At 65.4% G+C, this 25242-nt stretch overlaps 1 protein-coding gene across 2 annotated transcripts; it reads right to left on the bottom strand.

The window, feature by feature from the left end:
• Nucleotides 1–1497: 1497 nt before the first annotated feature.
• Nucleotides 1498–23464, bottom strand: ULK1 (unc-51 like autophagy activating kinase 1). Of its 2 annotated transcripts, XM_053901871.1 has the most exons (28): nucleotides 23116–23464; nucleotides 22655–22747; nucleotides 22530–22571; nucleotides 14561–14593; nucleotides 14189–14225; nucleotides 13287–13460; nucleotides 13123–13196; nucleotides 12797–12898; nucleotides 11819–11877; nucleotides 11648–11730; nucleotides 11366–11416; nucleotides 11021–11109; nucleotides 10229–10382; nucleotides 9378–9438; nucleotides 9148–9237; nucleotides 8473–8595; nucleotides 7588–7736; nucleotides 7378–7464; nucleotides 6787–7055; nucleotides 6075–6268; nucleotides 5673–5782; nucleotides 5446–5589; nucleotides 4864–5057; nucleotides 4608–4780; nucleotides 4387–4505; nucleotides 3939–4096; nucleotides 3115–3250; nucleotides 1498–3034 (listed from the first exon to the last, which is right to left on the bottom strand). In XM_053901871.1, the coding sequence occupies exons 1-28, from the start codon at nucleotides 23224–23226 to the stop codon at nucleotides 2979–2981; spliced, it is 3165 nt and encodes a 1054-aa protein (XP_053757846.1). In that variant the 5' UTR covers nucleotides 23227–23464; the 3' UTR covers nucleotides 1498–2978. The 2 variants fall into 2 exon arrangements, with proteins under 2 accessions (XP_053757846.1, XP_053757847.1); XM_053901872.1 differs by lacking the exon at nucleotides 22530–22571.
• Nucleotides 23465–25242: the final 1778 nt, after the last annotated feature.

Raw genomic sequence — 25242 nt, forward strand, 5'->3', positions numbered from 1 at the left:
GCACCTGTTCCTTCCTTGAGCCTGCCCAGGGGTCCCGGTAGAAGCGAAGCAGGCAGAAGGTGCACACCGTGACAGGTCAGGTGAGAGGCTCCCTGCAATGCACTGTGTGGGGAGCAGACCACCATACCAGCTCCCTCCTCGGACCCCACCAGCTCCGGTGGCTAGCCTGAGCCTGGTCCTCCTGGCCAAGGGCCCCTGTGCATGTGCCTGGAACGTGCAGGGACACGTGAGGTCCCAGGACAGAAAGGAGCCAGTCCTTCCCGCAGAGTTGCTGCACGCCAGGACGAGCCCTCCTGGGCCCGCCCCTTCCCACCAGGTTCTTGCACAGGGGATGTTTATAGCAGTTTTAGCTATAACTGCTAAAACTTGGAACTGGATAAAGTGATCCATCCAGACAACGGAGTCACATTCAGAGCTAGAAGGAAGTGAGCCATGAAGACGTGAAGAAACTTTAGACGTGCATCACTAAATGGAAGAAACCAGTCCGAAAAGGCTGCAGGCTATGTGATTTCAACTCCAGGACATTCTAGAAAACTCAAAAGTATGGCAGCAGTGAGATGACCGGGTTTGCCGGGGCTGGGGGGAGGGAATGGGCAGAACAGAGGGTCAGGGGGCAGTGAGGCTGCTCTGTGTGATGCTGTGGTGGTGGATACACATCATCGTTCATCTGTCCGACCCACAGACGGACGGTAGCAAGTGGGCCCTAACGTACACTATGGCCCCAGGGAGATGGCGTGTGTCCTCGTAGGTCCACATGTCCCCCACCGACCCAAGGTGTGGACAATCAGAGAAACGGAGGGAGGGCTGGTGGGGAGTGTGGGCACTCTGAAGTCTGCTAATTTAGCAACAAAATGCCACGACTGTCCTAATCCCCTGGGCGTTCCTTCCTGTTACTAACATACCAGGAGCCCCACAGAGCGGATGGGTCCCGCCAGCCCGCCCCCTTCCCCACCAGCACCGCCGGGTCTGCAGGGAGCCTCCGGGCCGGGCCTCCAGGCCCCACCTTCTGCTGCCTCTGACACCACCTCCCCACAAGCTTTCATGTCTTATTGCGGTTAGCCTTTTCGGTAATGAGGTATTTTTAAGTCACAAGAACAGCTGTAGCTTTAAAAATGCAATCCTAAGAGCGGCCCATCAAGCACATGAAATGATGCCGAAGGTCAGCAGCCGTAAAGGAAAAGCAACCAACCACAGCACAGCCGGAATCAGGGCGGAATCAGAGCGCCGGAGAGGGAGCAGTCCAGCGTGGGTTCCCCTCACAACCCGCACCCCCTCCCGGACCCCCTCAGGGACGAGGACAGGCGGCCCTGGTGCCCGGGGGATGGACACAGCCTCAAACTCCCATCTGCACACCTGAGCCCTGGGGGTCTGTGCCCCAGGCTGAGCCCAGCAGCCAGCACATGCAGGGCCAGACTCCTGTGCTCCTGAAGGCCACCCGGAACGCGGTGTGTGACACAAACTAGAGATGGTGACACATCAACCGTCAGCCACACCCACTCAGTTCCAAAGGTTTATTTCCTTAAATCGGTATTACACAATTTAATGCAAATGGGGGGGGGGGGGTCACACAAAACTCCTTTTAAAGTAGACCAAGAGTCAGGTGCTGTCTCGTAAAGAACAAGATCCGCTGGCAGCCCGCGTGGGCGCCCACGAGTCCCCTCCCGTGGCCCCAGCGTCCCGGTGGCCTGGATCTCAGCCGACCATAAAGCAATAAATACGAACACGTTCCGTGCAGCGAGGAACAAGTCGCGGGGCTGGTTCTAAGTCCAAGCACAGTGGCAATATTTCAAGTATTGCAAAGAAAGAAACACAAAGATGTCTGTGTCTTGATGTAAGACATTAAACCCCTCACCCAGGGTGCCTGGACTCCGGCAGGCTTCCTCTGCCCTCTCCAGGATATAGACGAGGCGGGGCGAGGCAGGGCCGGGCAGGCCAGGAAGACCCCCGGGCTCCCCAGTGGCAGCCAGGACCCAGCCTGGGGTGGGGGTGGGGGAGCTCCACACACGACTTTGGCATCAAAACCCACCGTGAAAGCTGGATGGGAGACTTTGCACAAAACAGCCCCTGGTCAGGTGGGGCGGGGACGGCGGGGGGCAGGGCGGGGGCCACCCTGACAGACACCTCCTACCTCCACCCACGTGTGTGCGCACGCGTAATACCAGGACCCGCCCGTCCTGCCCCACCCTTCCAAAACAAACTACAAATTGTCTTCTTCTGTTAAAAAAAAAGAGCTGCAGAAAAATAAGACACATTTCAGGAATAAAGTGGAATAGACTTCAACGTCTGTCCTGGGTTCAGAAAGCTCGGTGCTTCGTACTGTCTGTCCCTACAAGAACATTTAAATAAGAGGTCTGTGTCTCCCCGAGAGGGTCCCGGCAGCAGGCACAGCGCACACGCTCGCACACGCTCGCACGACTATGTATATATGTATATATGTATATAGGTATATACACGCGCCCCGCAGCAACACGCGGGACTTGGCGGGCAGTCCTGCTCCAGGGCCGCCTGCATAAAGTGCTCCGTGATTCACAAAGCTGGGTGGGTGGTCTTGGGGAAGGAGGGGGACCAGGGGGCCGCACCTTTTCCTGGGTAGAGCAGTCTCGGGGCCTCTGCTCGTCCTCCGCGCGGCGGTGGGCATCGGGGCCGCCCGGCGGTCCGGCCACACGCGCCCCCGCTGCCAGCGAGGTGGCCGAGGGAAGTCGTGACTGGTGGCCGGGAGAGCTCTGCTAACCTGCGAGGCGGGGGCCCCGGCCTGGACTGGGGTTGCCCGGGGCCTTCCCAGCACGCCGAAGCCCACCGCGGCAGAGCTGAGGACGCGGACGCGCAGCTCGAGGCCTGGCTCTGCGGGAGCCCCCGACCTTCTCCCGACGACAGCGAGCAGCACCGAGGCCGCAGGCATGTCCCTTCAAGCCCGGCCAGCTGGCCGCCCCCGAGCCTGTGGGATCGGCAGGAGATCCGGCCCCTCGGGCACCCCACGGTCAGGCACAGATGCCGGTCAGCAGCGCGGACAGCCTCCGCTCGATGCACAGCTTGCCTGCGGTGACGGAGACGCCGTCAGGGGACCCGAGCTGCCCGCCTCTCCCCGCCCCTCCGGGGCTGGCCTGCGGCACTCACACTTGGCAACACTCTCTACGTCCGCCTGGTCGGCGAGGAGGTGCTGCAGCCCCTCCATGAGCAGCAGAGCCTTGTGGTAGCGCTGGACGCAGTCCTCCCGACGGTGGAACATCTCGTCCAGGGCGGCCGACTGCACCTGCTCCGGGGAAGCGGGGGGCTCAGCCCAGCTGCCCTGGCAGCTGTACACCGGGCCTGGCGGTCCCCAGGACCATCTGGCACGCGCACCGGGGGCACGCCGTGAGGGCTGCTGGTGCCACTCGGGGGCCCAGATGGGCCCGCGTAGCCCCGCGCCACCAGCCGGCCAACACCGCCCCAAGAAAGCCGGCGCTGGTGGGCAGGGCGCCCCCTCGGAAGGCGTGCTCACTACTGCCTGCGATGGCCTAACTCACCAGCGGTCACCGCTAGGGAGGGGGAGGCCAAGTTCCCCAGACCTGTGTTCAGGCTGCGCACTTATGCTACACAAACACGTTCTCGCAGGAACCGCCGCCTCCTCGGAGCCCATTCTTTGGAGGCAGAAAGACCCCAAAGCCGCGGAAGCAGAGAAGGCCCAGGCTCCCGCGGCTGCCCGCAGCGGCTTCTCCCGGACAACACTCACCCACCAAGAAGCTTGAGAACCAGGCCTCTGGCTTCACAGTTGGGGAAACGGAGTCACTCTCGCGGAGGGGTGTGGCCAGGGATGCCCCCTGGGCTGCGGAGCCCCGGCACTGGGGCCAAAAGCCAGGCGGGCTCCCGGCGCCAGACCGGGCCCGGAGGGCGCCAGCCCAGCACCAACTCATGCCCCACCCCGGCCCCCACGCTGCCGTCGCCCGCCCCACCCGCCCTACCGTCTGCACCGCGTGGCTGAAGATGAGCTTCTCGGCAGTGACGCTCTGGATGCGGTCCAGGAGCCGCTGCTTGTCCAGGAAGAAGCGTTGCAGGCGCAGGCTCAGGCCCTGGCAGGACACCACGCTGGCCTTGTACAGCTCATTGAGCTTCCGCACCACTGTGGGCGGGGGGGGGGGGGGGGGGGGGGGGGGACGGGCACCGCCACCGTCAGCTCAGGCCACCCCCGGGGCTGCCGTCGTCCCACCTCCCCGCCCCCCCCCCCCGCCCCTGCTGCTCCCAGGTGACCCCCTCCCACCCTCCTCCCAGCCCTTCCCTGGGACCAGCCCCCCACCCCCCGCTGCTCCCAGGTGACCCCCTCCCACCCATCTCCACCTGGCCTCTCCGTCCAGGGATTTCCCCGGCCCTCCCGGACCCTCACATGCCCAGTCTCTGGCCTCCAGCACTCACCCTGCTTCACGGTGGACGACAGGCACAGCTTGCCGGCCCGGATCTGGTCGATGGCGGTCTGCAGGCCCGAGGACAGCAGCTCGGCCACCTTCAGGTAGAGCACCAGCTGTTCCGCGAAGCTGGAGGGCAGCACCCGCGTCAGGCGGCTCGGGCTCGGAGACCCCGGCCCCCAGGCCGCCTCCCCCACTCCCCCAACCCCAGGCCCCGCCAGGCACACCCACCCCCACTCCCGGCTCAGCAGGCTGATCTGGTCGGCCACCACGCTCTCCTGCAGCTGGAAGTCGGGGCCCCCGGCCGCCTCGCCGGCGCTGCCCCGCAGGGCCGCGATCTCCAGGACGTGCTGGACGAAGACGAGAGTGAAGCGCAGGCCGTGCAGAATCTCGGTGTGCTCTTGCTGGGGGGAAGCGGGCAGCTAAGTGGGGGCTGCGACCCACCCCGGCCCCGCCGTCCGTGGGCCCTGCCGCACGCGGGGCTCACCTCCATCAGCGTCTCCTCGGGGAGGTCGGGGGCCTCGAAGGTCACAGCCCCCTCCAGGTTGGCGGTGACGGGATCGGCGAAGCTGCGGCAGTGGCCGGGGGCCGGGACCTCCGGGGCCACCTCGCTGCAGGCTCCAGGAGCCAGGTGACGGGCAGAGGAGGAGCCAGCTGAACCCAGGGAGCCGGAGGAGCCCACTGTGGGGACAGGGCCCCAGCTGTGACACTCCCGCATGCAGGACGCGCTCCCCACAACTCCCCGCCAGACCCCTCCCAACCCCGACCGGGCGCCCCTCCCTCCGGCTGCTGGCCTCAGTTCACATTCGGGAACTCCGTCCACCCTGGCTCCTGCCCCTGCTGCAGGCGGCGCCCCCCCCCCCCCCCCCCCCAGTCCAGGAGCCAGAGCTGGGGGCGTCCGCGTGGCCCGGGGCTCGCGCGCCCAGAGCACCGCACAGGCGGGTGCTGTGGGCATTATCCCTGCCCCTCGTGTGAGGACGTCAGCACCTCAGGCTTCCCGACCCGTCCTGACCCATCCGCGTGGACCACTCTCCCCCTGCAGCCTGAAGGCTCACCACGCGGTCCTCACCTGAGAACATCCTGGCACGGGGGCCCTGGGGCGGCGTGGTCCCACTGGGGGGCGAGCCCACGGTAAACACCACGGGAGATGGGCTGCTGGCGCCCCCAGCACGGGCTCCGGGGTGCAGGGTCCCTCCGAGGCCAGCAGAGGGCGCTGCAAGAGAGAAGCCGCGCTCGGGGCCCTGCTGCAGGCGCCCTGCCTCCACCCCCACCGCGGGGCAGCCCCCGCCCACCCACCGATCTCCATAGGCTTCTCCTGCAGGCTGTCCGTGCTCCCCGAGTCAGGGACCTGGGTCCCGAACGCAGCCTTAAGGAGCAGATCCGTGAGGCGCCCGGTACTGAGGGACCTGCGGGGTGAGCAGCGGGGATGAGCAGGCCTGTGGGTCCTTGCCCAGCCAGGGCCTGAGCGCAGCCTACCGCATCCAGATCGCACGCAGCACTGGTTGCACGTATGCTGGCCCTGCGGTCTTCCACCCACCCTGGAGCAGGCAGCGTCCCCCACCGGACGGACGCGCAGTGAGACTCAGAAAGGGTCACAGGGGAAGAGCTGCAGAGCAGGCCGCTCCCCACACACAGGCCTACTAGGGCCTCTCCTCCCTCCCCAGAGAGAACGCGACGGCAGGAGTCCCTCCCGCACACCTGCCAAAGGGGCTCTTGGTGTCCTCGGGGGGCCGCAAGCCAGGGCCCAGCTGCTGCCCCTGGAACGGTCCGGCCTCTGACAGATCAGGCAGCGTCCGGTTCCGAGGCGGTGTCATGACTACGCCCTGCCGGGCCAGGAGCGTCAGCAGGTTCTGGGAGCTGGGGGTCTTGGGGAAGTCGAAGGCAGGCACAGCCTAGGAGGCGCAGACAGGGTGCAGAGAAGGGCCGTCGTGAGGGCACCAGCGGCCCAGAACCCACGCGGCCTCCACCCCCGGGTCTGCACCGCAGACACAAGACCGGCACGTGCGGGAGGAAGCGCAACACCCTCTACGCGCGTGCACGCGCACGTCCCTAGGACCGCCCCCCCCCTCCCGTGGCCGCGCCTCCACGCACGCGCACGCCCCTAGGACCCCCGCGGCCGGCCCGTGCCTACAGGGCCTGGCCGCACCTCACAGAGGAGGGAACTGCGGCAAGGGCTGAGGTGAGTAGTTTGCCCAGAGCAGTCCCGGAGCACGTGTGGCACCTTTCACATTTCTGGGCCCAAAGCTCCCCGTTCCCAGGCCCCGTCCCCTGGGAACCCTGCCAGGCAGGGCGCTGACGGCCTGTGCAGGTGCACGGGAAGAGGTCCTCAGTACAGAGCCACCCTCTGAGGTCTTCCCGGGACCGGCCCCTCCCCGCCTCCCTGTCCCCACCGAGCTCCGGGCCCCATTACCTTGGTGGGGGAGCCCAGGATGGGGGGCAAGGGGTTCCGCTGCAGGAAGTCAGGCAGCTTGGGCGAGCCTCGCAGGGGCCGGCAGGACTGCAGCACATGGGACGGCTGCGGGGGGCTGGACTGGGGGTGGCCAAACGCGGCCCCCAGCGGGTCCGTGGGGGGCTTGGGCAACTTAGGGCGGACAACGTGCAGGTCAGACAGGTTGGGAGCGCTGTGCAGGCGGCAGCCCAGCCCGGCGGCATGGGGAGAGTGCTCGGGCACAGAGGAGCCTGGGACGGGACGGGACAAGACCCGGTCACTGCCATGAGGGGGCCACCCAGCCGGGCACACGCCACCACCAAGCAGGAGCGTGTACGTGAGGCCCTCGATCTTAACTATCCCCTCCACCCTCACTGCTCCGACGGTGCACAAGGCAGACCGTGTGGTGGGCGCACAGACTGAATCCCCGAGTGCTCCTGTACGGTCTCCAGGCTTGAGCTTGAGATGGTGAAAAAAACCGTCTGGCGGGGCTCCCGCCTTCCCCTAACTGTAAGAAGGGAGGCAGCCCGCGCCGGCTCTGCCCTCCTGCCCCTGGGCCAGGGCCGCACCTACCTGGACGAGGGGATCTCCCGCCCCGCACCTCGGGTGCCTGTGGGGAGGGCGCCCCGCTCCAGCCCGGCCGCTCGGGGATGATTCCAGCTTGAGGAGAGAGGGATCGCCAGGGTCACGCCCGGACAGAGAGCCAGTCTCCCCACCGCCCCCCCAGCCCGGGGAGATGCCCGGGCCCGCTTCAGGATCCTCCGCCAGGGCGCCCAGGTTCACCTTGTGGAGATGGTGTGTAGGGCCGGCCCCCGCCCAGGGAAAGCTTTCTGGCCAGGGCAGCTCCGTGCTCGGCGTGGGACGGGGGCGACGGACTGGCCCGGGCAAAGCCCAGGGGGCTGGTGCTGCCCGACCTGCGGATGGCAGAGGACCTGGGGGCACGAGCAGGCATGAGGTGAGGCCCCCAGCCACGTGCAGCGAGGGTCACGGCCAGGCCAGATGGCTCGTCCTCCTCCACTCAAATAACAGGCCTCACCAGGAGCCTTCGGGAGGACTGGACCCCTCACCCTCCTGCCTACAGCGGTAACTAGGGAGTGGAGACCCCGTGTTTCCTGGGGGCATCCTCACGCCTGAGGTCACGGTCCCTGCCGGGACGACACTGGCCCACAGGGCCTTCTGGGAGTTACAAAAGAAAGGCCTTCTCCTGTTGTGCTCACTGGAGTTAGTGAGAAATCAGTAGCGGGTCTTGTAGGGGCACCTGGGTGGCTCAGTCGGTTGAGTATCCACCTCTCGATTTCGGCTCAGGCCATGATCCCAGGGCCGTGAGACCGAGCCCCAGGTCGGGCTCTGCACTGAGCAGATCCTGGGATTCTCACTCTCTCTCCCTCTGGTCCTCTCTCCTGCTCACCTACGCGCTCCATCTCGGTCTTTCTAAGACAAAACGGGATAGTGATATCTGCCGGAAGGCTGTCCCAATAAATGTAGGATATCTGCGTGTCCACAATGTAAATTGTGACGGTGAGAGTCACACAGTGCACAGCCTGCACACCTGTGCGTGTGAGAAAACCCTGTAGTGGGATCCTTACTATAGCGCTGTAGGGCATGCCTTGCCGCTAGGGGGAGCCCCTGTAATCACGGAGGTGGGTGGTGAGGGGTGACCAGACTCACCGTGCGGTCTGGTACTGGGTGGGTGACTGCAGATTCTGCTCAATGCGCTGGTAATTATGCACCTGCGTGGGCACTGGGATGGGGACAGACACACCGCACCTGCTGCTGAACGCGCCGGCCCGGCTGTGGTAGGGAGAGGCAGGGGGGCGGTCGAGGGAGACAGCGCACTGGGTTGAACCCCAGGCGCAAACATCCTGGGGCAGAGGCCACCCAGGCCACCTGCTTCCCCGCCTCTGCATGTGCCCAGCACTGCCACCATTCAGGCAGCAGGAACTGTTCACACCCCACCCCATGCACATTGTGCCCAAGGGGCTTCTGGATGGGACCAGCCACTGGGACGTGTGGAAAAAGGCCAGGCAAAGGACAGTGAGGCTGGGCCTGCTCCCGACCTGGGCCCTAGGAACCCAAGCCCACCCAGCCCTGCAGGATGGGGACGGGGTGGTGGCCACACTGGTCCCTAGCAGTCCCCACAGCTCCCCGCTCCCGGGTCTACATCCCTCCGACCACAGCCCCGTCCCGTGGGCCACCACCCATGAGAAGCCCAGTGTCCTCGAGGCCCGAACTGAGACAGGACCTCCAGACTCAAGTGCTGTCTGCAAAGCCAGACCTGGGCTGGAGGCCCTAACCGTGCCTCTGGGCCACTCCCAACGCTGCGCCGCCCCAGCCTCTGCTCACCCGGAGGGGCTTGGAGAGCTGCTGCAGGGTGGGGAAGGAGAAGGGGTCCGGCCACGGCTCTCCGGGCCAGCCGAGGCCACCAGTGAGCTCCTGGTGGGGACAGAGCACATAGGCGGGACACACCTCAGGGCGACTGGACCCGGGCAGGGCAGAAGGACAACCGGCCGGAGCCAGCACGTCCGTGTCCCAAAACGGTTAGGGGGCAGGGCAGGGCAGGGCAGGGGGCTTACCCGCTACACATCAGGCTGTCCGGTGGGGGCTTGACTCCAGCCACCTCGGCCACCAGGTCACCTGCGGGTGGGAGACGGGGCAGGCTGGGCATCAGGACAGGTGTGCATTCCACCCCCCTGGGCCACCTCACCCACCCCGGCTCCCGGGTGACCCCACACTCAATTCCAGGGAGTAGTAGCTGGAGGCTCCAGGAAGGGCGGCTTCGTGAGACAAAGTGGGGGAGGAAGCCATGCTCCCAGGTCCCCCTGTGATGTGCACCGGGGACTCCCTTTACCTGACTGGACCTCGGGGCTCTCGAGGGAGACCCTGGGTGCTCTGTGCATACCCCGGCCTTCAGCCAAGCCCAGGCCGGGCGCCCCCGGCCCCCAGTCCAGGCCTAAGCCCCCCTCTGGCACCCTGGGTCCCGCATCTGCCCCATCAACCTCTCCAACGGTCCTCCTCGCCTCGCCCAACGTGGGCCCGTTGTCTGACTGACCCAAGTCATGAGATGGCCAGGGGCAGCAAAAGGAAGTGTCAACGTCCAGGGGCATGAGAGGACACCGGGACCCCCGGAGCGGGCTTAGGGAGGGGCCGGGCCTGTCCCAGCGGCCTGAGCCCTGCCTGTGCTCAGACTGCGCTGGCAGCTCCCTCCTGCGAGCAGGTGCTGTGCGTGGCGGGTGGGGGGGAGGGCAGGGCCTGAGCACAGGCACTCGGTCCGCACCACCCACTGGTGACCGGCAGGACTTGGCTTGGACTGTCGCCTGGCTGACGCAGTACGGCTCCCAGAACCCACCCTGAGGGCCCACAGGCAGAGAAAGCGTCGCGAGCACACGCACGCAGGCTCACAATGAAGCAAACCCTGGCCCCCGACCTGGAAACTGGGCCGGGACCATGACAAAGTCATCTGTGTCGCAGGACGAGTCCTTGCTGCTGCCGCCGGAGCCCCGGGAGCCGTGCAGGAAGCCAGCAGCGTCGGCCGGGGACGTCAGTGTCCTCTGTAGCGGCTGCTGCATGTCCCCGAGGGACTGCGGGTCAGAGGGGAGGCCACTGAGACCCGGCCCCAGGGCCCGGGTGGCAAAGGGGCTGCTGGGCGCCGGGGGAGGGGACGATCCGCTCTCCTCCCCAGGGGCACCCCTTCTCCCATCGGTTTCTGAAACGCTGTGCCCCCAGCTGGCACGGAGCTCCTGGGGAGACCCTGTTTCAGTGACACACAGCCCTGCCCCCGCTGCTCCACGAGCCCGCAAAGGCCTGAAAGGGAGGCCGTGCGCGCTCACTATCATAAAGCGTCGAAGTCTGCCTCCGGCACGGCCCCGCCCCCGTGCCGAGGCGCGCCGGGGACTCCCCGGCGGTCCCCAGGACTCAAGGCCTCCCTGCCCCCGTTCCCGTGAGCGCACACCAGCGCTCACGGAGGCCCTGAGGAACACGGACCCACACCTAGCGGGTCAGCCTCTGGGACGCGAGGGCTGGGGGGAGGGGCTAAAAGGGATTTTTGGCAGCTTCTCACGCTCCGACGTTCCGTCATCAGAACGTGTCCGGCGCGCCTTGTGTGAGCGGATCAGACAAAGCCACACAAATAAAGGCAAGCGTCCCGGTGCCGTTCTGACCCCAGTGTGGCACCCATGCGCCCCAAACCCCGGGGTCGGGCCCCCCGCGGCCGACTCACCGGGGGGGAGGCCAGGTGCGAGGTGGAGCTGCTGCTGGAGCTGCTGCCGGACCCGGAGCTCGGGTACGAGGGCACGGGCACGGGGGGGGCTGGCGAGGGCACAGGTCAGCGCGCGGGCACCGTCCCCACCCCTCCCTCCCCAGCCCGCCAAGGCCCGCCCAGCGGCAGCAGGCGCACAGCTACCAGCGCACCGAGCGGAACCCGCCGTCGCCCACCCAGAGGACCCGGGCACCTTGCGGCAAGGGCAGCGCCCCAGCTCCTATCCCTCTAAACCTGCCGCACGGAGTCAGCTGTGCGCGAGCCCCCCCACGGCCCTGGGGGCCCCCAGGCCCCCGGGGGACTCACACTTCTTCACAGTGGCACTGGCGTCAAGGAAAGGATGATGGAAGAACTCGTCTGCAGGAAGGAGGGTGGGTGAGTGAGGCGTCTGAGAGCCCTGGCCCCAGGGGCCCCCAGAGGAAAGATGGAACTCCGCGCCACCTGAGACTCCCTCTGGGACCCCGGACCCGCCCGGGGCTTTCCCGCAGCAAAACCGCGCTTTTCGCGGCCCCGTGCTGCCGGGACAGGGACCGTGGGCATCCGGGAGCCCAGGGTGGGGGGCACGCGGCCAGGACGGCCCTCGCTCACCGAAGTCCATGCGGTCCTTATGATTGCGCTGCAGCAGGGCCAGCAGCAGCTGCCTCAACGGGGCGGACGTCTCCCGGGGGATGCTGCGGCAGGGCCGGGACACAGCATGATGCGGCTGCCCACCTGGGGCGGGGGCGGGGGGGGGGGGGGGGAGGAGGCGAGGGCACTTACGTGGGCACCAGGGTCTTGCTCCTCTCGTAGAAGAGGCGAAGGTCCTGGGGGCTGCTGGCCTGGGAGGGAGGGCGGCATGAGCATCCAGGCCCCCTGGGAGGTCCCCCGGCCAGAGTCGGGGCCCTGGTCCGAACACCACACGCCCTCCAGGCTTCCTGGGACAGGCTCCCCTCCTCCCCCATCCAGGCCGTGGACCACCGGGACCACATGGGGAGTGTCAGGCGGGCCAGAAGCGAGGCGGCCAGGCCCCTGGTATGACTGGAGATCTGCTTCTTGAAATTAACTACTCTGGGAGCCCCACCCTGGAAAGGACCCCAGAATAAGCCTTCCCCTCCCACGGGCACTGTGTCCCATGGGGAGCAGCTGGCCGGCACGTATGTGGTCGTCTGTTTGCCCACTGCACACCACTGTGGTGCCAGGCACTGAGCCCAGGACGAGCACGCAGCCGAGAGCAAGAGAGCACCCCACCTTCCCGGGGCTGATGGCGAGGGACAGGGAGGGGTGCGGGGAGCCAGCGGGCCAGCCTGGGTCACCAGGCAGTCAAAGAAGGCTGAGGGGCAAGCTGGCAACAGCGAGAGCTGCCTGGTCAGGCCGTGAAATCCCTGCGGGATCTGCAGCCCGGCCTGGTGGGCTCAGAGCCCTGAGCGCGCCCTCTGGAATCCCACCGCCGAGCAGGCTGCCGCTTACCAAATGCGGCGCCCAGCGCCCCGGGACCTGACGCCAACGCAGTGCATCACGCCAACGCTGGCCCGGGCAGGGGGGCAGGGCACAAGACTCGGCCCATACACACACGCGGGCACACGGACCACTCCGGAGCCCGCGCGCTCCAGCCGTGGCCCTGACGTGACCGTGGCCGCGCCGCACGCTCGTGGGGGGAAGGCTGCAGGGCAACAGCCCTTGGCGGCCCAGCCGGGACCCAGAGGGGAACGTCAGGGTGCAAATCAGCAGCCGGCCCCGCCTGAGCTGAGGCTCACTCACCTGGAAGGGCGCCTTGCCCGTCAGGCACTGGTACACGATGGTGCCGATGCTCCACAGGTCGGCCTTCCCGTCGTAGTGCTGCGACATGATGACTTCGGGGGCCTGTGGGGTCAACGGTCCGGGTCGGCGCCGGGGGCAAGAGGAGAAGTGGTGCCTGGTGACCGGACCGTGTGCCCCGACTGCCACGGGGGCGGTGGGAAACCGCGGCACAGCCGCTCAGGCCGCCACCCGGGGGGAGGCCACGGCCACGGCCACGGGAGGGAGCCGGGCCCCGCAGGGGCAGCAGGGGCAGCAGGGGCATCGGGGGCTGGCGGCGGCCCACCTACCATGTACATGGGAGAGCCGCAGAGCGTGGCCGCCATCATGTTGCTCTGCAGGTACCGGGCGAAACCGAAGTCGGCTGCGGGGGAGGAGGGGCGCGTGAGCAGGGCGGCCGAAGCTCTCGGGCTCCCCGCGCGGCGCCCCGGGCCCCCGCCAGCCCCGGCCTCACCGATCTTGACGCGGATGTTGTTGGGGTTGGCGCGGCGCCCGCCGGGGTTAGACAGCAGGATGTTCTGGGGTTTCAGGTCGCGGTGGATGATGCCCTTGCTGTGGAGCAGGCGCATGGCGCCCGCGATCTGCTGCAGGAAGAGCCGGATGGTGTCCTCGCTCAGCGTCCGCATGGCTGCAGGGAGAAGGGGGCGCGGGCTCACCCAGGCGCCCGGGGGAGGGGCTGCCCCCCCACCCCCCAGCACTCCGCGCCCCTCCGGGCCCTCCAGGGCATCCGCAGTGCCTCCTGCGGCCACCCCCCCCCCCCCCCCCCCCCCCCCCCCGTGACTCACCCCGGGGTGGGTCGGGCTCACCGCCTCCAGGGGGCCGGCATCTTCTCCCCATTGGCCGCCCAGCCCCTCGGGGTCTCGGTGCCAACCGCCCCACCCCGCCAGGTGCTGCTGTCCTAATGCCCTTTCTCAGTTACCACTTGAGCCCCAGGGCCTGCCCTCCGGGGTGAGGGCATGGGTGACGGCCTACCGCCCTGGGTGGGAAGCCAGGCCTTGCTGGGGGCCCTGCAGCCCAGCCGGCCGAGCGCTTCGGGGACCCTGTAGGGCCGGGGGGGTGGGGGTGGGGGGTCGTCGGAAGGCAACGCCTCCCCACAAACCACTTAGGGCCCCGTTCAAGAGGGGCTCTTCCAGACTGAATCTGTCCCGCGAGGCTGTTCCCGACGGCTCCGACCCCGTCTGTGCCCCCAGCGGGGGCCCACCGCCCCTTCTGTCTTCCCCGGCGGAGTGCCGCGGGGACCAGGGGACCCGCCACCTCCATCGAGCCCGGGGGCCTCGCTCACATCAGGCCACCTCGCAGGCGAGGCCGGGGTGAGACGGGGCGCGCGGCCCTCCCGGCCACGGGGCGTCCGCTCACCGTGTAGATAGTCCGCCAGGTCCCCGCCGTTACAGTACTGCAACAGACCAGTGGCACAGCCCGGTCAGCGGTCAGCGGCCCGGCCGGACCCTCCCCCGGCCCCGCCCGTCCTCCCCCCAACCCTACACCCGCTCCCGTGCTGCCGGCCTCCTTCCTGGGCAGGCGGCCCTCACGATCCATACTGAAGAGGTCACTGGAGGCGTTTTACCGCCCCTCAGGCACCTGCCAGGGCCGCCGGGGCTCCTGACGTAGTGGCCCTAAGCCTAAGCCCACAGACGTGCAAGCAGCTTCTAACCCCCAGGTGACAAGGTACAGGAGCCAGCAGGGTCCAGCCTCCCCGCCCTCACAGCCGGTCCTGCGGGAGGAACTCACCTCCATGACCAGGTAAACGGAATTGGCCATTTCCTGCAGGACACAGAAGAGGCGATGACAAGTGGAGGGGAGCACTCTCCACCCGGCCCCCCCCCACCAGTCCCCCAGGAAGCTCGCCTCGGCCTCAGTGAGCCCCAGACGCCTGGCACCCAGGCCCTCAACACCAGCTGGGCTACACTCGAGAGGCCAGCGAGCACGGGCACAGCTGGCCTGGCGGGCCCCAGGGCTGCGGGGTTTCGATTCTGAGGTCATTGCACGTGGGCTCGAATGACAGGAGTGGCAGCCAATCAGAGCACTCCATGTGCCAAGTCGGGGCAGGAGGCTGGGGTCCGGGGAGAGGTGGGGGTGGGTGAGCGGGCGGGGGGGCAACCTTCAACTGCCCAGGTCACTGTCAACATCAGGGTCAGGCCCAGCCCTGAGGTTTTCAACAGGGCTCGGCTTGATGTTCTACCCAGCCAGTGAAGCACCCAGGTCCCCAGGAAGGACACAGCCAGGGTGCGAGGGCCTCGACCCACAAACCTCAGAAGCCACTCCTGATTCCAGCGCTGGAGACGCCAAACACACGAGGTCAGCGCCAGCCCACTGAGCCCAGCACAGGCCGGCCTCCGGCTCAGCTCTCAGCCACCCCGTGGCCTCGGGTGCTGCTGCCATCCTCAGCGGGGTCCACCCCCACGAGACCGAGGAGCCCAAGGCCCAGGCCAGCACAGACGGCCCCCACCACCGACCCCAACAGCCGGCACCCACGGGGCCCCGTGCCACCAGCAGAGGCTTCGTCCGCAGGCAGGACGCCTTCACCTGGATGCGGCCACTGAGATCCCCAAGTCACAGCCAAGTAACAAGGCCCCAGAAGCCAGGTCAGCCAAGCAGGCAGGCCCTTAACCTCTCTGCTGTCCCAGACAGCCGTCCCCAGCTCTCCCCCAGGCCAGGGCTCTGCCAGCCAGCAGCAAGGCCCCCAGACCTCGGTGCCAGCACACCACTGGGCCTGGGGAGCCACAGCATAAGCCCTTTCTCTGCTCCACACACAACCCCAACTCCCCACCCCCGCACTGTGCAGGGAGGCAAGTCTGTGACCCGGCAGAAGTCCTCCAAGCATTTTGGAGGGAGGCCTGAAGGGGTGCCGGGGAAGGGGCAGGGAAATGGCTCCAAGGACATTTCTAGTGGCCTCTGGGAAGGGAACCTGACAATGATCCAGAGGCCTGACCTCCAGCAGTGGGCCACCCCCCCCCAACCCCTGCTCAGGTCCCAGGGATGCCCCCCCACCCACGCTTGGTAGTGGGACAATGGTCTCCTGGCTCGGCCCCCCTGTGGCTGGGTCGGGGCCTGAGCACAGACTCAAGGTGGGCACGGAGCAGGGACACAAGCTGCCGTCCTGGGTGACACCCCACGTTGAGGTCAGTACCCCCAAACGAGAAGCCCCCCCAGAGCTGCAACGGAGGGCTGTGTGTCCAGGGCAAGGACAACCTGGGGGGACGGCTGGGTAGCAGGGCTGTACCCGCAGAGTGAGACCAACACTGAAGCCCCTCGGGACCTGTTCCAAGCATGCTCCACCCCTGGGAGGGCGGGGCTCTCCACACAGGCAGGTCCTTCCAAGCCAGCTGCAAGGGAGAGATAACCCTGGGCAACTACAGGGAGTCTCAGGCACACACACGGGGCGGGACGGGACATGGAGACCAGGAGGGAGGCAGCCAGGTGGGCAGGGACTGGCGGCCAGGAGGGGTGGGAGGCTTCCAGGCACAGGACCCTGCAGAGGGCAGAGGGAGGGGCTAGATGGCATCACTCAGGCCACCTGCTCCCTGCCTGCCATCACCCTGACCGTGGCCACCTCCGCTGCCTGCCGGGCGTGCTCCATAGTTACTACTGACCAGTGAGCTCCAGGGACACCGTGAACACTCTGGTCTTGAGTGGCCCAGAGAAGCCAAGTCCCCTGCCCCGGGCCACACAGCAGAGCGGTAGAGCTGAGACTCAGGCCCAGGCCCCTTCAGCTCTCAGAACAGCCCCAAACTCACCCACCGACCGAGGACAGGCAGGGCCAAAGTGACGGGCAATACAGAGACACAGCATCGGTTCCCCCCGGGTGTCCCCAGGGAGTGACCCACCAGGACCGGCAGGAATGCCAGGGCTATGCGGGAGCAGTAGGTGCAGACCCCTGGCCAGCCCACCTCCCCTCTCCAAATCTGGGAGTGCCCCAGAGCCCGCAACTACCTCCCCTGGAAAGAAGATCCCCTCAGCAGAAGTCACAACGAGTCTACCCGGTGCCTGAGACCCTAGGACACCGGCACAGGGCCTTGGCCCCACTCCCACCCTTCCCCACACCCCGGCCAGGGCAAGCATCCAACTGTCATGGCAGGTGCCCTCCCTCCAAAGACCCTACCCCCCGGGCCCTGGGTCCCCTGGCCACTGCCCACCCCAGGCATGCCCCATCCCCACGGGTCACAGCTTGTCGCCTCCCCAGAGGCCTCTTTTCCCGAGACCACTCTGAAGCCTTCCTGGGGCTCACGGAGCCTCAGGGAACAGTCAGGGAGCGGTAGGCCAGAGTGAGGCCTAGGTTCCTCCTCCCCCTCTGATCTTTGTCCCTCTGCCCTTGGCCGGGAGTCAGCCTCATCCCCAGCCTCATCCCCAGCGGGCCCTCCCAGGCAGGGGGCACAGAGGGCCGGCGGGGAGAGAGCACAGTAGGGCTGGGGCCCAGGGCGGGGCACCAAGCCAACCTCACTGTGGGGCATTCAGGCTCGCGTGACCCAGGAGAGCCACATCGGAGTCTCCCACCACCCTGGGACAGACGACAGCTTCAGACCAGCCCCTTCCTGCTGGAATCTGTCCCCTCACCTGGGAGGTGGGCCCTCAGAGGCCTGTGACACCCTAACTGCACTGGCTGGCGCAGGCCGGGCCACTTCCCCGGCGAGGCCCGGAAGCACGCCCAGGCCTGGAAGCTCGTTCTCGGCCTGCCTCTGGGCCAACACCAAGCCAGGTCCCAGGAGAGCCCGGCGGCACGGTCGCTGGCCCTGACAGGGACCAGGAGATGGTGCAGGCAGCAGGCTTCCCGGCCCCCGGGGGGGGCCCTTCTGCAGACAGGCTCCGTGCCCAGGCCCCCGTCCAGGCCAGGCACTGCTGGGGGCCCGTCGGCGGGCCGGGAGGGGTCAGCGCCGCCTGCCTCGAGTCCCACTGCTGCTGGCCTCCACACAGGCTAAGTTTGGCTTTCCCCAGCTCCCTGGGGGTGAACAGAGACCACCTAGGCTCCAGGCACCAAGCCACCTCCTTGGGGTCAGTCTAGACTCGGGCCCCACACTTGAAAAGACTGGGATCGCTGCCCGCGGCTGCAGATGACTGCCACGTCCCAGAGAGAGCTCACCTCCTGGGGAGGCAGGTGCGAATTACCGGTGTGTTCTCATCTTCAGGTTGGTTCTGGGAGACCCGTTATCCCGTTGATACGGAAATATAAACGTGGGGCACCGGGGCGGGGGGGAAGGGCTCCATCGGTTAAGGGTCCAACTTCAGCTCAGGTCTTGAGCCAGTTTGTGAGTTCAAGCCCCACACCAGGCTCTCTGTCAGCACGGAGCATACTTTAGATCCTCTCTCCCCCTTTCTCACTGCCCCTCCCCTGCTCATTCTCTCTCTCCCCGCCCCCCCCCCCAAAAAAAACCAAACTTGAAAAAAAAGAAAAGAAAGAAACATAAACGTGGCCAAGGCACGGGCCCGCCAGACCCCATGTCCACCCCGGGTGCCCTCACTGCTCCGCGGCCAGCTGCCGCCCTAGGCCAAGGCAGGTCCCGCCCACCTCACAGCCCACCTGAGGGAAGGAAACAGGACACACAGGGGTCCCGCAACCCTGCCCCATGTGGCTGGGGTGGGCAGGGCTGAGCAGGACACTGAGTCCTGACTACCTCCCTGTGCAGTCCCAAAAAAGGGGGTGAGGGTCCCCAGCCTGAGGTGCAACGGAGACGAAACAGAGCCCTCTCCCGCCCCTGCCAGGGTCCCACAGGCCCTGGAGCCAAGCCAGGCGTCCTGAGCAGCCTGGCACGGGCATCCAGGCACGTAGGAGGCCACCCCGCCATGGGGCGCTAAGGTGCTTTGCTTAATAGGATCCCAACTCCCTGCCTGGGCTGGGCCGGGTGGGTGGGCCAGCATTGACCTAGTTACCTCCTCAGGGGCCAGCCGTCCCCGCTCAGGAAGGTGGTCAAAGCCCGGGGGGGGCCAGAACAGAGCCGCCCCCGGGGTTCTGCCAGACAGCGACCAGAAGGGAAGGATGCCCAGCCCCCCCTCCTTCCTCGGGGAGCCTCCCCAGCTGCCCATTGTGTGCGGGCAGCTCCCTGGAGGCACCTGCCCCCCCTCCCTTCCTCCCGGCGCTGGGACCGCCCCCCACTCGGAAATGCCGGGGGACACTCAGGGCAGGGGGGCGTGAGCAGGCCCGATCCCCGGAGAACACCGAGCGCACACACACCACTGGAGACCACCAAGCCCTGGCCGCGGCACACCCAGTGAGCCCACGGACACGCCACGCGTGTGCCAGCAGCAGCTGTGCTCCAGGGCATCGACCGGGTGGCCAGCGCGGCGCTGAGAGCACACAGGCAGAGAGGGGTCCCTGCGAATGGCAGGGCCACGGGGGCCCACAGCAGGGAGAAGCTCGGGGGCCGGGTCCCTGGGGCCAGCACACTCTATCTCTTACCTCACCTAGGAGTCCCGCCCAATGCTGCATAAAGCATAATAATCTGAGTTTCCTACTGCCCAGGATGTATTATGCTTCACAATTTTAAGTTAAAAAAAAAAAAATCGGTTAAAACAGCAATAACACAAGTTTGCAAGCATTTCCAGAACTGCCCAGACCCTCAGGCCTACTCACAGGCCCTAACCTCGGGGGCTGATGCCAAGGGGCACCCACAAGGCCCGCACCCTGCCCCCGGGGCCCTGGCGCCTCTCAGAGAGCAGACGGCAAGGCTGAGGACTGGCAGTGTCCTGAAAGGCACTAAAGTAAAGCAGGACAGAGGTGCCTACCGGCCACACGTCAGCAGGAGGTGGGACGGCTGTCTGCAGCTGGGTGGCCTGGGTGAGTGAGTCACGTCCAGCTGTGGGAACCAGCCGCCTTGGGAGGGCAAGGCCTGTAGCCATCAGCCCTCCTCCTGGGGCATGCTGGGCAGGCTGGTCCCGGCGGGTGGCACAGTCCTATATCCTGACTCCTGCAACGGCCACCCTCCCCGGGCTAGAGCACGTCCAGATACCATAGATCACTCAGGTGCGGCCTCAATGGAAGGCCCCAGGCGCCAGGCTGCAGCTGCCTCTGCATGGTCAGCGGTGTCTCAAAACAGAGTACAGTCCAAAGCTCCCTCCCCCCCACCCCACCCACATCAGCCTGACAAACGTCCCTATTCCATAAGGACCACAAACAAAACTACAACCTGAGAGAATGTAATCGATCACAAAAGGGCTTTCCTTAATATATAAAGAGCTCCTACAAATCAATATTTATATAGCACCTGTTATACAGCAGCCACAGATCCAGGCACCTGATGTAAATTGACCCAGGTTCTCATCACAACCATTCTACGACGCAGGTGTGCTGTTATGTCCCATTTTACCGGTAACACTGAGACACCAAGAGGCTGACGAGCCTGCCCAAGCTAAGTCACACAAAGTACATCGAGGAGCTGGGCTCAGGGAAGGCAATATGGCTGGGGGCCGGCCGGTCGTTAACCACAGTGCCATCCAACCTCAGTGATTAAAGGCCAACAGGGATCATGCGTAGGACAGGTGGTTTTCCTAATACACTCGTCGGGATGCTGAGCCTCACTCAACGACAAGTGAAAAAACAAGGACATGTCATTTTCCACCAGGATGCAAGTCTGATAACCACCCCCCTGGCAAGGATGTGGGGAGACCGGCCCTTCTGAATGCAGCACCGTGTCCAGGCCCACCTCTGGGGACCGCAATCTGACAACTGTCCCAAACCAGACGCACGTGTCCCCCCTTACCCAGGGACTCCTGTCCAGGAACCCATGTTACAGACACACACGTGGCCGGAAGTGAGGGCAAGGCCAGTCTCTCCCACACCGCTGACATGTCAGAATCCCGGGAAAACACCCGTGCCCTCAGCTGGGGTTGGGCAAAGTCAGCCCTGCAATGTGGGGCGATCGTACCAATGCGACCGCAAGGAACACCCACGGACACAACTGGAACAGCAAGTGCGCACACAGATGCGAGCACAACACCATCGTCTCTAACACAGCGAGATGGACGCCCAGAGGGGTTAAGATGCTTGCCCAAGGACCCACAGCTAGTTTAAGGGGCAGAGCCAGGACTGAAGTAGGTCATCCAGCTTCAGCGTGTGAGCTTAGGGTCAGTACCCTCGCAGGAGTTCAGGGGGCATTTTCTTGGGAGAAGGGTGTAATTTCTCACATACACTGGGACGCTGTGGAGTGACAAAGGTCCTTCCCTGAGATACCCACAGCACGTGGACGCTGTGGTGGCACAGGGGCTTGTAAGAACGTGTTTCTGTCCCTGGAGAGACCCAGAAACAACCGGTATGGGGGAGGCGGTGCCTCCGGGGTAAGACGGGGGTCAACAGGGGAAGGGGTTGCCTTTTCCCAAGTCCGCTTTATAATCTTTTTTTAGCTAAGTTATCTCTTACCTAGTTGCAAAAGCCCATTTTTTCTCGGGTCCCATGTGTCTCAGTGGAGTCCTCGGACTCAGAGGGCCAGCCCACACCCCGGGGGTGAGGGCAGAGGCCAGGCCCCGGGGGGTGGGGGGGGCCACACGGGCCTCCGAGCGAGCGCCTCCTCCAAGCAGGGGAGCTGACTCACTGCCAGCAAGAGAGGAAGAAGCGTTGCCCACAAGCAGGTGTGCGGTGCAGCCGGGATGGGGAAGGAAGGAGGGCGGGGGCTCCGGGGGGGGGGGGGGGGGGGGACAAGGAAAGGTGTGAGGCAGAGAAGGCGGGGGGGGGGCCGCTCTCCTGGCCCCGGGACACAGTGTCTCTGTGCCCAGTGCCCGGCTTCCAGGTACTTGCTGTCACACTGGACCCGTGCCCTGCCCGTCACCTCACGTCACGCCACAGCCCCCAAGGCCACGGCCCAGCTCTGAAGGGGGAGGGGGGAGAGCAGGGGAGGAGGGAGGAGGCCACCAAAACACAGACAGCCGGGCTGGGAACTTCCCCTCAGCCAGGGGCTGGTCCCGTGGCCTCCGTAAACAGGTTTCAAAATCATTAGTCAGCACTTTGGCCCGCAGATCTGCGGCCTCAGGTTCCCCGTCCCCAAACTGGGTGTCCAGGGTCCTGGACGCTCGCCGAAGCGGGGCCCCGCCTCGGGCCCTGGGGACCTGGGGGCGGTGAGGAAACCCGGCTGAGGCCTCCTGAGCCCGCTGGGCCTGACCGCCTCCCAGCCGCTGCTGCTCGGGCCTGGGCTGTCTGGCCCCAACTGCCAGCAAGAAGGAATCTCCCTCGGCCCCTCCCCTCCCCCAGCCTGACGCAGGAAGAGACTGGCCAATGCCCTGCCGCTGTAGCAATGTCAACAAACAACCAGCCGGCCCCGACAGGTGGGCCAGGCCGGCGGGACTGCCCTGCCCCGGGCCTGCCTACGCCGAGGACAGGACCCATGGTCAGGGCCACAGGGCCAGACAGCCCCTGAGGGCTGTGCAGTAGCTAGCCAGACCTCGGCCAGTCAGAGTAACTCCAACGGGGGTGCTCCCTGGGGCCTGTGGCAGTCAGGCAGCCGGGGGCGGTGGGGCCCTCCCAACGTGCCCTGAGAAGCCCGGGCCCAGAACCGGGCCGAGAATGGAGAATCAAGTCTCCGGAGTCCTGGGCAGGCCAGACAGAGATCTATACACACAGGTGCTCAGCTCCTTCTCCCAACATGAGATACCGGACTGGAACCTTCCACCACTGACCAGGGTCTCCAGCATTTGGCTGGTCTAGGACCGGGCTGTGCCCAGGCCAGCCTGGGAGGGTAGCGTACCCCCTCCCCACCGAGAATGCAGCCTGGAGCCTTACCTGGAAGTCATACAAAGCCACGATGTTTTCATGTTTCAATTCCTAGGACAGAAACCCAAGTTTCTTATGACCAAGGCAGGCTCACCCAGCACCCCCTTCCCCTATCACTTCTAACACCCGCTCACCTTGAGGATCTTGATTTCCTTCCCCAGCAGTGTCTGGGACTTGGCCAGATTCTTCTTGTTGATGCACTTGACTGCGACCTCCAGGTCGTGCTTCTGAAAACCAAGCGCAAAGGTTCCTCAGGGGCCGGGAATCCCAGAACCATAGAAGGCCACCCCAGGCCAGGTAAGCACCTGGGGGGATTCCCGTGCCGGTGGCGAGGCCCCCGGTGTGGGATCGGAATGAGGTGTCCGGGAGACGTAAGGGCGAGGGAGCCCCGGATGTGGAGATGGGGGATGAAGGGCCCGTGGAGTGGGGTGGGCATAAGAATCCGCGGGTCTGGGGCGGGGCCCGGGGGGCGTGGGGCGGGGACAAGAGCGTCGCGGGGTGTGGGGCGGGGACGGGGGGGGGTCCCAGGTGTGCGGCGGGGAGGAGGGGTCTCCCCCTCGCCGGGCCTCGGTCCGGGCCCGCCGGCGCCCCTCACCTCCCGGTGGCGCCCCTTGAAGACCACAGCGAAGGCGCCGTGCCCTATCAGGTCCTTGCGCGAGAACTCGAACTTGCCCACGGCCTCCAGGCCGCCGCGGCCGGGCTCCATCGCGCGGGCGGGCGGCTCAGGCGGCGGCGCGGGCCGGGGGCGGCGGGCGGGGGGCGCGCCCCATCGGGCAGGCCGGGCCCGCCTCCAGCCCCGCAGGCCGCTCGGGGGGGGCGCTCGCAGCCCGGGCCGCTGATGAGGATCCCTCCCCGGCTCCGACTCGGGCTCGGATTCGGGGTCCGGCTCGGACTCCGGCGGGGAAACAAAAGAGCCGCGGCCGCCGGGCCTCTGAGCCTGAGACGCCGGCGCAGGCGCAGTGCGCTCCGAGAGGTGGAACACGGGGCGGGGCCTGGCGGGGCGGCCGCGCTCAGTGGGCTGCGGGACTGGGGGCGGGGCGGCGCCTTGTGGGGGCGGGGCCTGGCGGGGAGGCCGCGCTCAGTGGACGGTGGGGCGGGGCGGGACCTGGCGGGGGCGGGGCTTGAGCGGGCCCGGGGCGGAGCCAGCACTGGACTGGCCCCTTGGGGGGCTGCAGGGGGAACTTGGAAGGGGAAGGGAGACCGTGCCCTACGTCCCTCGCCGGCTGCCTGCTGTCTGCACAGGCACATTAATAGCTGGACGTGCCATGTGTAGCCCCAGGGCTAGGGGCTGCATTGAATAAATTCCTAGAGGGTCACCTGGCCGTTTCAGTCTGTAGAGCACGTGACTCTTGCTCTCAGGGTCATGAGTTCAAGCACCACGTTGGGCATAGAGCTTGAAAAATAATAAAAATGAAATAAAATTAGTACAAAAAAAAGAAAAGACAAATTCTTAGAGAAGGGCTGCTTTACAGGTGATGCATTTTAAATCATATTGTTTCATAACAAATTGTCTGCCAAAGGAACCAAAACACAGGAAATCGGAGGGAAAGGGTAGATAAATCATTTCATGGGGATAATACACAGCAGATTCTCAGACACAGCGCTAAATATACGTCTACTTAGGTGTAAAGTGCTCCAAAGTTTATAATTAACATGCAAAACAGTGAACTGGGCTATTAGTTGTCATTTTAGAAAATCGCTGGAAGGGGGTGGGTATACCAGACCTCCACGTGTGGACAACCACATATACGTACGTACCTGTACGTACCACATAGTGCTAGGTTACATATGCATGTGTAATATATAGCATAGTGGCTAAGCCCTGGCTGACCATGAGCCAGTCTTTCCGTATGTATTCATTCACGTATTCCTTACAACGATTCCATGAGGTACTTGCTATTATAGCACCATTTTACAGATGAGAGCATTGAGGCCCAGAGAAATTAGGTGATGTGCACAAGCAGGGCAAAGAGCCAGATTCTCACACAGGAAACTGTTAACAGTGGCTGCTTCGGGAAGGGTCAAAGGGATGAGGGAGCATAAGGCGAGCTGAGAGCAAGCAGGACCTAGCAACACCCGCCCTGCCCCCCTCAGGTGGGACCTGTGTGACAATCCTCTGGCACTCCTGGCTGTCCAAGGACAAAGGAAAGGACAGAAAACAAATGGTTAAGCTGATAACTTCTCCATCAGTTTACAAACATCTTAGTAATGTCTGGAGAAAAGGGCCATCTTATCAATAGCCTAACATCCAGGAACTTAGTACTGTCTTAATGCTAATGCTTTGCTAGAAGGAAAACAGCCTTAGCTTGACAACAGCCAGGCCTCCAGTGATCTGTGGGTCTCCTTCAGCCTACGAAATCCCTTTAAGAAACTTCCCCTTGACTTTTCCTCTCTCAGCTCCGTAGGATGTAACCAGTCACCCCTCACAACCCCAGCGCAGCTCTTCCTGCCCACGGGTCCTGTCCCTGAGCTTTAATAAAATCACCTTTTTACACCAAAGACGTCTTCAGCACAGAGCCTGATACAGGACTCGAACTCACGAACCCTGAGATCGAGACCTGAGCCGAAGTCGGACACTCAACCCACTGGGCCACCCAGGCGCCACTAGGGTGAAGTATTCTTACGCTCAACCCACAACCCCCTCACTGCCCTCAGCCTGCAGTAATGGCCCCGAGTGGTCGCACCAGCCTGTGGATGCTTCCAACAAGCAGCCCCCCCCACC

The sequence above is a fragment of the Panthera pardus genome, unplaced genomic scaffold (assembly GCF_024362965.1).
Source record: "Panthera pardus isolate Hobbes unplaced genomic scaffold, ASM2436296v1 HiC_scaffold_14, whole genome shotgun sequence".
Lineage (NCBI taxonomy): Eukaryota > Metazoa > Chordata > Mammalia > Carnivora > Felidae > Panthera > Panthera pardus.

What these genes read in the sequence shown, in the direction of transcription:
- ULK1 (XM_053901871.1), bottom strand. Translation starts at nt 23,226, where the DNA reads ATGGAGCCCGGCCGCGGCGGCCTGGAGGCCGTGGGCAAGTTCGAGTTC. An exon ending in CGCACCTGGCCTCCCCCCCG is followed by an intron (nt 10,383 to 11,020) that starts GTGAGTCGGCCG and finishes TCTGACCCGCAG; the next exon opens with TCCCTCGGGGACATGCAGCA. An exon ending in CTGCTGAGCCGGGAGTGGGG is followed by an intron (nt 4,506 to 4,607) that starts GTGGGTGTGCCT and finishes GCTGCCCTCCAG; the next exon opens with CTTCGCGGAACAGCTGGTGC.